This window comes from Theobroma cacao, chromosome 4, assembly GCF_000208745.1.
Source record: "Theobroma cacao cultivar B97-61/B2 chromosome 4, Criollo_cocoa_genome_V2, whole genome shotgun sequence".
NCBI classification, from domain to species: Eukaryota; Viridiplantae; Streptophyta; class Magnoliopsida; order Malvales; family Malvaceae; genus Theobroma; species Theobroma cacao.
The window spans coordinates 3,743,095-3,753,237 of NC_030853.1; the positions used below are offsets into that span (position 1 = coordinate 3,743,095).

General features: G+C 36.7%; 3 protein-coding genes across 4 annotated transcripts in view; all 3 read left to right on the forward strand.

The window, feature by feature from the left end:
• The window catches only part of LOC18601194, a 33,378-nt gene extending 29,502 nt beyond the window's left edge, over positions 1-3,876 (forward strand). The window contains exons 15-18 of one of the 2 annotated variants that reach the window (XM_018119599.1): positions 222-330; positions 1,653-1,715; positions 2,577-2,642; positions 3,526-3,876. In XM_018119599.1, coding sequence (XP_017975088.1) covers positions 222-330; positions 1,653-1,715; positions 2,577-2,642; positions 3,526-3,717 — 430 coding nt within the window. In that variant the 3' untranslated portion in view covers positions 3,718-3,876. The remainder of the gene's footprint in view (positions 1-221; positions 331-1,652; positions 1,716-2,576; positions 2,643-3,525) is intronic. The other variant, XM_018119600.1, reaches the window with a different exon arrangement.
• LOC108661762 lies at positions 3,639-4,962 on the forward strand. Its single transcript, XM_018119660.1, has 2 exons — positions 3,639-4,062; positions 4,201-4,962. The coding sequence occupies exons 1-2, from the start codon at positions 3,995-3,997 to the stop codon at positions 4,778-4,780; spliced, it is 648 nt and encodes a 215-aa protein (XP_017975149.1). The 5' UTR covers positions 3,639-3,994; the 3' UTR covers positions 4,781-4,962.
• On the forward strand, positions 5,077-8,732 carry LOC18601197 (putative pentatricopeptide repeat-containing protein At1g09680). Its single transcript, XM_018119598.1, has one exon. It carries the CDS (start codon positions 5,805-5,807, stop codon positions 7,596-7,598), a length of 1,794 nt encoding a protein of 597 aa, XP_017975087.1. The 5' UTR covers positions 5,077-5,804; the 3' UTR covers positions 7,599-8,732.

Sequence of the window (10,143 nt, forward strand, 5' to 3'; positions counted from 1 at the left end):
TGTCCTTAAGTTCATTACCAGATAAATAAAAGAGAGTGCTCCAGAACCTATGTTCTGCCACTTTTTATTCTTCCATTTAGTTGATGATATAGTTAGGATCAAATATTTTTCTTTGACATAGGTTAATTTGTTATTTCTATACTAATAATTTATTTGCTGGTGTTCTCTTTATATCATAGATTCTTACAAATAAGTCTTGCTCATTTCTTTTTACATGATAGAATAGCATGGCAAGTTACTACTAAATTGAAAAGACAAGAACGCAAGAAGCAAAGTTATGGAGTTTCTGGAAAAACTGGGAGGGATGGCCATGCAGCACTGATCATACTGGTTAGTTCCTTCGTACATACATTAGTTGTGCACTTCTTTTCGTGTGACTGTATAAGATTCTGCTGACTGTAGAGAGTCAAAAAAGTCAACTTTCTTTTCTCCCATGGAATAATTACTTGTCAAGTTGAATATTTTGGGACAGAGGGAGTATGATATAATATGATATTGTTTACCATTTGGTCAAATATCATAGTCTCTTTAATGAGCTTGGATTCTTAGATTGATAATAACCAGAATAAGGTAATAGTAATAGAATAATGTTTTCCCAGCCTTTATCCTTATTTATACTTCAGGTCTTGTATCTTGTTTCTCCTTCACTAACAATGTAATACCTGTTAAAAGGTTGTTTTTGCTGATTGTTGGATTTACATATTTGTTATGATCTACATAGAGGTGGCGAAATTTGATCCGAACCCAAAAGCCAGTCCAAACTAGCAAGAAACTGAAACTGAGGCAAACCAAGCTGACTCAAACAGTCAAAAACACAAATCTCATAGATATCCAAACTCAAAATGTTCGGGCTTAAATGAATGCGAACCTAAAAGGACCCAAAATTGATATAACTTGTATTAGAAACTATTTAAATCCAGTGCAACCTGAAACCAATCCAACCCAAAAATCCTCATAACCTGAATTCATTACCTGAAATGACCTGATCTGTTGCTAGATGACTTTTATAAAATGAAAAAATATCAAATGATAAATATAAAGCCAATTAGCTTAAAATTTTAAATAGAAAATAATTTTTAAAAATTAAAAAAATAAAATTTTAAAATTATATGATCTAATAGATATATTATTTTATATTTAAAAAAGAAAGAGGAAAGACTATTTTTTCCTTTGAATTAAAAAAAAAGGGTAAAAGAGGTTAGGTTCCTATGCCGGGCAATCTTTTTTAATTTGGCTCCAAAATTCCAAAATTGAAATTATTACTCTATATTAAAGTAATATTGAGGCATTGAAATTAAGCCAAGACATATTAATATTCAAATGGTCAAATGTTGAATTAGACCAATATTTATTACCCTAAACCCATAATGATCCCAAGTCCAAAGTTATTTGAATCCAAAGACAACCCAATTCAAAGCTGCCCATTTGCCACCTCTAAATCTGTTAGTAGACAAAGTTGATTTTGGTTTCTTGCCTGGTCCTAGAAATTAATGATGAACTAGTCATATTAAAACATAAATTGAATTACAAGTCAACGTTGAGCTAGAGATTTAGATGCTAAAGAAATGTTGTTTTTACTTCGGGGACACAATTCTTTTTGGTAGCATGGGAATTTTGCAACATAGAATTAATATTTGTGGTTGTGGTTGCAGTTGCAGTCGCTTGATGCACTAGGGCTTTTGGAGATTAGCCGTCAAGAATTGCAGAAATCAGTGGTTAGTACTAAGCTTATGGTTCTTGGCATCTGCCACATTTTTTTTAGAAATAGTTTAAGATTCATGCAAGTTCTTGCTTCAGTCAGGTTTATATATATATATATATATATATATATATATATATATNGATTCATGCAAGTTCTTGCTTCAGTCAGGTTAGTATATATATATATATATATATATATATATATATATGCTCAGCTACATATATTTATTTATCACAAACAGTTATTAATTGATGAAGTTTGATATGATAGCATTCAAATCAGTGACTATTACAAGTCTCCAATACTTGCAGTGTCAATTTGCCTGGTCCTTCCTTCACCTGCCTTATCAACAATCATAATCAGTATTTAAAACCTGTCAGCTGGTTGTGAAAATTCCCATGACCGGTATCCTTTTGCTTCTTGTTGAGGCACAGCTTAATTCATAATTTCATCCTTCCCTTGAAAGGAGGCTCCAAGTTTAAATCTCCTCTTCTGCTAATCACTATTTAAATTCTAAAAGGAGAAAAAGCAAAAAGCTACCCTTCTGCATTTGGATTATCTCAGATGAAAACCAGTACTATCATCCTTCTTCAACATTCTTTTGATAATTTTCTTCTTTTTCTTTTCTTTTTTTATTTCAATATTTTGGACAAGTAGATCAGTTGTGTTTCTCTTCACCTAAAGTAATCCTATTTGAAATGATTAATGATATTGAAATAACTCTAGATGTCAATTCTTTTATTCATTCTTTTGTTCTGGATATAGTGAAACAATTGGTAGTTTATGCACAGTTTTTATTCCAAATTGTCCTTCAAATATTCTACTAATTTCATCACAATTCACTAATAATTACTATGATTGTATTGGGATACAGGACAAGTCTTTATCTTCTCCTGAGGCTAAGACTGCACATTTTGAATGCATTTCTGCCTACAAAGAGGTACATTGACTGGAAAATATATTTCTTCATATATATCATTTATTGCTCCTTTTATTTTATTTCTCTCTCTCTCTCTCTCTCTCTCTCTCTCTCTCTCTCTCTATCATATATATCTTGTGTGTCGTTTCCTTTGAAATTTCTTCTAGTCATTATTCCCCCCTTAAATTTTCTCACTTATCCTTTTTAATTGAAGGAGAGGATAGAAATGAGGTATAATGATTTTTCTCCCTTTTCAGAAACAATGATGCTTGTCCCCACCTCCCAATGCTTGAATAAGATGTATAAAAAGGTTATTTTACATACATGCTCATGCATCTTTAGATCATTTGTTTATGATATGAATATTGGAATTCTTAACTGTATGTATCAGTATTCATTAATAATTTCTGAAGGAACAAATTGGAGTGCAAATGAATAAACAATAAAGTACTAAAAAGTGAATGATTAAACAAAGATGAGAAAATGTTTACAATTATGTTGTGCATTAGAAGTTTTCTCAATCCAAGTTTGTCATAAACTAGCAAAGGTAATATAAACTTCAAGGTTCAAAATGTAGAAATGTTTTGTTGCTAGGAAACCTGCAAATTATGTCTAACTATCCCTTTTGTACTATATTTTCTTTGTTTTTAATATCGTGCGTTATATATATATATATAGATATCCTGTATTTCTGGAGCACAATTGTTAGCTTTTGATTGCATGTAATATCCTATGCAGCAATGCACCTCATAGCACTTCAAAACCAAGTTAGAGATTAATCTCTTTTACTCCTACATTATGGCTTATATATTTTGATGATGGATTCCTTGACATGGAAATCATAAACTTGAATTACGGATGTCTTTGCAAGGATATTAATTGTTTTAAATTTTGCACAATGCAGTTTGCAACTGAAAGGTCAATCAGGGATTCTCCTGAAGTAAAGGCCGAATATCTTTCTTGTTTGAAGCACCTTTCAAATCTGCTAGACGCTGAAGGGACACAACAATATAGAGGAACAACATCACTAGAGCTGAAGGACGAAATCAAGCGTGTAGAGCTTGATATTTCTTCATACAGGAGGCGCAAAAGCTAAAGCCAGCAGCTTATTTTCATTTAATCATGTTTACCCTCAGAAACACAGTAGGTCTTATTGTTATTGTAAGTACCTGCCATTAACCCTTCTGATATATCAAAAGTTGACGTTTGAGTGGGGTATTCCCCTTTGCTAATTAGGCTTTGTCCCACTTCCTTAGATTGTGCTTATGTGCAAGAGAGTTTTGTTTTTCTGGACACTGAATTACCAAATAAAGTTCTCTTAGTCCTCCTAGGAACCCAACTGCTACCCACCTCTCAACTTCAGGTGGGGTCGAATGCCCTTCTCAATTGAATTGTCCTATTCAATTCTGACAGCAGAGCAAAGGCCCAAATTGGATCACGAGTAAGTTAGATTTACATTACATACAGCATTTCTCTTAAGAGGAAGTTGGGTAACTAGGAAGGAAAACAACTAGTACCAGCTTTCATTCCTACTCAGTCCATTTGCTGCTGTCCTTTCTGGGAACTTTCCCATGGATAGGAAAAAGAAGAGAAGCAGCTCCGATGGATTAGCACAGGTAAAAGCTGCTGCATGGGCATGGTACCAGCATGGTTCTGGCTCGGAGGGGAAGCCCATCCGAGAATTTGACATCACAAGAACAGAGCGAGCCTCCAGCTCCAGGCCGTCACGGTACAAGCTGGAAGCCATGAGAAACAACACAGGCAAAGGGAATCATAGCATGGAGATGGAGGGATCTCCATCACAAACACCTAGATCCAGTCCAAACATCCAAACCCAGAATTCTCCCCTCGATTCCTATGAAACCAAAAGCATTTCCAAGCGACTTAATCATCTCATTGAGTTTGGCGGAATCAAATTTTACAAGGGGTTATTAGGCATAGATGGTGATTACCAGAAGAATTTGTGCACTGATGGTGCTCGCAGTGGCAGTGATAGGAAGAAAACAAGCAACAAGTACTTGAAAGGGTTTCTGCTAAGGCGTAAAGTGGTATGTGGCAGAAGGCAAGACGTAGATGACAGAGCAGTCAGCGATGACCGGCGGCGACTGGAAAAGCAGATGGTCAACCCTAAGCCACGGGAATCAGCCCATGGCTATTGAGAAATTTGCTTGCAGCGTCAACCTTTTTGGGTGGTTTGGTCTCTGGCTACGTATTAAATGTCTGCTGCTCATACGTGTTCTCTTTGGGAATTACTTGCAGCCTCTTCTTCATAACACAAATGTCAATGTACTCAAATCTTGATATTTGATTGACTCAAACCCTGCATGGAAATTGTCTTTAACATGTCAACATTTCAACAACAACCACCTTTTTATTCGTTCATACCAAAAGAAAAATAAAAATATAAACACCCGGCTTTCATATTTTTCTTATATCTATGTTAGGATTTGTGTTCATAGTTGCACATGATCAAGTCAATGACAAAAGTTGATAAGAACAATTAATTTTGTATTAAAAGTTATTTTTGAAGTAAATTTATGAAGTGGATTATTTCTCATAATTTAGACAGCGAGCATGTAATGCAACAGCTAGCTGCCACTGTCTCAACACATTCAAATCATCATGCTTGGATAGGAGGGAATGCATTAGCCGAGATTAGGAAGGGAACTAATCTTTGACAGGTTAAAAAGCTGCAGGGTCGAGAAGAACTGAACAGGGAAACTTTTATCTCCAAATCAAACTAAGAAGTTTATCTTATTTTGTCATCATCTCTCTTGTACTATAAGTGAATGCAAATCCAAGGCAGTTTTCACTTATAACCGAGAGGGAGAAAGAAAGTAGACGAGGAGGACAGATTAATGGGGGAAGGTGGCGTCGTGCAGTGGCAGCTGGTGACCCGCTCCAGCTGCGGTGGAGCCGGAGTGAGAAAGGGAGAGAGGGGAACTTGTTATCTTTTGAAAAATAAAAAAATAAATTAAATATCTACTGCTATCGTCTCATCTCAGTTGTTTTCTTTTAGTCTCTTGTGTTTTTCTTCTTTGTTTTCAATTCCTTCGGGTATTTCTCCGCCCTTTTTCTTCTCTGCTCCACCGCACCTGTCCTCTTTTCATTCTCTCCATTGCCGCGGATCTGATAGTGCCACCTTCCCTTTCTCTTCGTTGTTATTTTGGCAGGAATTCAATCATGCTGACACTTGAAATCGGAAGAAAATCGAAATCTCCGACTCCCTCTCCTGCCCAACTCTGTTGTTTCTTCTTCTTCTCCTCTTCCTCCTCCACTCCCTGGTACTCTCCCCCTTTGCCTCACCAAGAAGACCCAATTCTCACCACGCTCTCTCAAGCAATTAGAAGCTCCCAAACAAAGCCGCTTCACATATCTCTCAAAAAACTCCTCCCTTCCCTTACTCCCTCTCATGTCATCAACCTCATCACCCTCAACCCTCACTCTCTATCCCCACTCTCCCTCCTCTCCTTCTTCAACTTCCTTTCTTCCCATCCCCCCTTTCGCCACACGCTTCGCTCCTATTCCACCATGGCTCATTTCCTTATTGCCCACAAAATGTTCCATCAAGCACAGTCTCTTCTCCATTTTTTAGTCTCTCGTAAAGGAAAAGGCTCGGCTTCTTTGGTTTTTACTTCGATTATCGAAACTAAAGGTACCCATCAGTGTGGCTTTGTTTTTGATTCTTTAATGATTGCGTATAAGGATTTGGGTTTTGTTCCTGATGCTATTCAGTGCTTTAGGTTGGTAAGAAAGCATAAATTTAAATTACCATTTCAGGGTTGTAAATATTTGCTTGATAGAATGATGAAGATAAGTTATCCAATGGTGAGTTTGGGATTTTATTTGGAAATTTTGGATTATGGGTTTTCGCCCAGTGTGTATAATTTTAATATTTTGATGCATAAATTGTGTAGAGTGAGTCAAATCAAAGATGCCCAAATGGTGTTTAATGAAATTGGAAAGAGAGGTTTGCGTGCTACAGTTGTCAGTTTCAATACTTTGATCAATGGGTATTGTAAATCAGGGAATTTAGGAGAAGGGTTTAGGTTGAAAAGGGCTATGGAAGATAGTGGAATCCGTCCTGATGTTTTTACTTACAGTGTTTTGATTAATGGGTTGTGTAAGGAGAGTAGGCTGGATGATGCGAATGGGTTGTTTGAAGAAATGTGTAACAGAGGGTTGGTTCCAAATGATGTTACTTTCACTACCTTAATTGATGGACAGTGCAAGAATGGAAGAATTGATTTAGCCATGACAACATATCAGCGGATATTGTCAAAAGGCTTAAAGCCTGATTTGGTTATGTTCAATACACTTATCAATGGCCTTTGCAAGGCTGGGGATTTAAAAGAGGCAAAGAATCTTATTGCTGAGATGAGTTTGAGAGGTTTGAAGCCTGACAAGTTCACTTACACGATACTTATAGATGGATTTTGTAAGGAGGGAAATATGGAGTTGGCAATTGAGATTAGGGATGAAATGGTTAAGCATGGTATTGAGCTTGATAATGTGGCTTTCACAGCCCTTATTTCAGGGTTGTGCAGGGAGGGAAGACTCATCGATGCTGAAAGAACATTGAGGGAGATGTTAAGTGCTGGTATGAAACCAGATGATGCTACGTATACTATGGTCATTGATGGATTTTGTAAGAAAGGCAATGTAAAAATAGGTTTTAAGTTGCTTAAGGAGATGCAGAGTGATGGCCATGTGCCTGGTGTTATAACCTATAATGTTCTTATGAATGGACTCTGCAAACTAGGGCAAATGAAAAATGCTAATATGCTGTTAGATGCTATGATTGGTTTGGGGGTTGTTCCAGATGACATTACGTACAACATTCTATTAGATGGTCATTGCAAGAAGGGAAATCCAAAAGATTTCAACAGATTAAAAAGTGAGATGGGGCTGGTAGCAGATTATGCTTCTTATAAATCACTAATTAGCCAGATTGGTAGATCTTCAAAACATAGGTAACCCTTTTGAGAGTAGGTTTGCTAAGTGCCTATTGTCACGCCCAGCATTTCAAAAGAAGTAGGCGGAATGTTTCATCCCATATTGGTCAGGTAGGGAATCTTAGAAAGCTTATAAGCGTGGGCATTGCACACCTTATGACGTTGGCATTTTGGAAAGAGGATAGTGATTTTATGACAAAGTGGACTCGACTTAGACTTGACCTACGCCAATCACCTCCAAATGGGAGGCAGGTAGGAGTGGTCATCTTCAAAAGAAGTAGGTAGTATGCTTTATTCTCACATCGGGCAGGTAGGGGATCTTAGAAAGTTTGTAAATGTGGGCATTGCATTCCTTATCAGGTTAGTCTTTTGGGAAGAGGGTAATGGTCCTGTGACATGATTGTTTAAAGATGATTCAACAACATGAATTTTGTTTTTTCTAGCAAACTTTGAAGTTCAATACAGTTGATTACCTTGATCTTCTGGATAGCAACGTTGATTGAGATCCTGGACAATGAATTTTATGTAACATTTCTGGCAAAATAGGAGTAAGCAATCACTCGTGGGAACCAACGGTGGTGTAACATAGCCTGGTTGTCTTGGAACTTTGGAAGTGATATTTCCTGTGTAGCTTTGACCATTGTGCTAGGGAACTCTCAAGATGGTGGTAACTGTTACAAGAATAAAACAGCTACAAATCGAGGGAGAGTGCTCGTAAACTGAAGTCATGTATTTTGATCCAATCAAATTGTTTACAAGGCAAGGTAAGATCTGTCAGTGAACATCAAGATAACCAGCACCCTCAACTTGATTTTCAGCCCCAAGCTCGTTGAAAAGTCAAGCCTGAGCCTAGGGATTGTGTATGTGAATCAGATCATGAACCTTGGTGATAATCAAGCTTCCATACGGTAGAGCCCAAAAATTAAATAGTGACTGGGACAGGGGCTCAAATGTAAGGCTTTCAAATTGATTCAGCATGAAGATAGCTAAGGGTGCTTGACCTCTGGCCCTTCTAAAAAGTCATTATGCATCTGTTTTTAGCACCTTACTAAGGTCTCAATACGTTGTCTCGTAGCACTATTTGTATACACGGAAAAGTTTGATGATACGTAAATCACATGCAGCCACTTTTTGTGGTGCTTGCAAGAGATTTGTATGAATGAAAATGACTTCACATGCCCATCTTTCCCACCTGAAAAGCCAAGAATAAAACACGTTCGTGCGCATATGTCACAGAATAAATTTGGAGGTGGATGCAGTTGGGCCACTGGTGTCCTTAGGGTCCAGTGCGATTGCTTGGACCCTCGTGCAAAACTCAGCCGCAGGTCACTGAGCCTAAATGCCTCAACAAGAAGCCATTCATAGAAGAAGATCCCTTCGTTTCACTAGAGAGTCTACGTACATCGTCATTTACCTGGATAACAACCCATTATTCTGATGGCACAGTTTAAAGGATAAAAAGAAGATAACGGCAATAAAAATACGAAGGGGAAACATATAAGGAGGTATCTAACAATCAATCATGCTTAAACTCTCTCGTTCTTCATTTCCATTTTGTGTTTTTTTGGATTGAATTCAAGTGCATTCAAAGAGAATCTTCGAAGCGCAATCTTTAATTCTCTATTCGTTTTAACTATTGTAAGTGGAATATATATATATATATATATAACATTTTCAAGAATCTATCTACGTAAAATTATTATGATTATTAAAAAAAAAAAACTTGCTGGAAATTATGTCTAGCCTAAAGCAGCGTACTCCTGCATGCAAAATTCTCCTTTTCTAGTTATTTTTAGGTTGTCATATCTTTGGCATCTTCAGGCTCAACCACCTGACTTCTCTTCTTCCTTCTAAAAATTCCACGAATAATCTTTGGGAAGATAAATATGTTAGTATAATCCCTACAAGCCAATCTGTGGTTGTATAGGAATTGCAATTTTGAGATATTCATGTATGACATTTTGTTATTCATAATAACATTGAGGTAGTTCTTTATCCATAAGTTTGTAATTTAATTACTTTTTTTACTTATGTAGATAAAGCCCATGAAACTATATATGCCTTGCAAAGAAATTGTATTGGGATACAATTATAAAATCCTTATGCATTAAAGCATTGTTCTTAAAAGTTCCTGATCATTGTATTATTGAGACATGGCATCAATAATGCTCAAAGATTGGCACATGTTATGTTCCTTACTTGTGAAGTAAGCAATCGTTCTCATAGGTTGAAGTATAGAGATACTTGGAACTAGCATGTGGGTGCTTGCCGTGGGAGTGCGAGTTCACTGAACATGACCGCCGTGAGAAGTGCATTTGGTACCTCACTCAAGTATTTATACAATACTTCTCATGTGTCAGTTGTGTAACTACTCCCTAGACTTGAGACATCAGGTTGTCTTGTATGTGGAGTACTATGCTTTGATTTCATCCTTATGGGTGTCTAATCAAGGATGCCAAAATAAGATATTTTTTAGTATAGTATGAAGCATATGAAGGCAAATGAGTGGTCAAGATAGGAATCATCACCCCAAGTGATTCGAGGAAAATATCTCATTAGTTTTTGGT

What these genes read in the sequence shown, in the direction of transcription:
- LOC18601197 (XM_018119598.1), top strand. Translation starts at nt 5,805, where the DNA reads ATGCTGACACTTGAAATCGGAAGAAAATCGAAATCTCCGACTCCCTCT.
- LOC108661762 (XM_018119660.1), top strand. Translation starts at nt 3,995, where the DNA reads ATGCCCTTCTCAATTGAATTGTCCTATTCAATTCTGACAGCAGAGCAA. An exon ending in AGGCCCAAATTGGATCACGA is followed by an intron (nt 4,063 to 4,200) that starts GTAAGTTAGATT and finishes TCCCATGGATAG; the next exon opens with GAAAAAGAAGAGAAGCAGCT.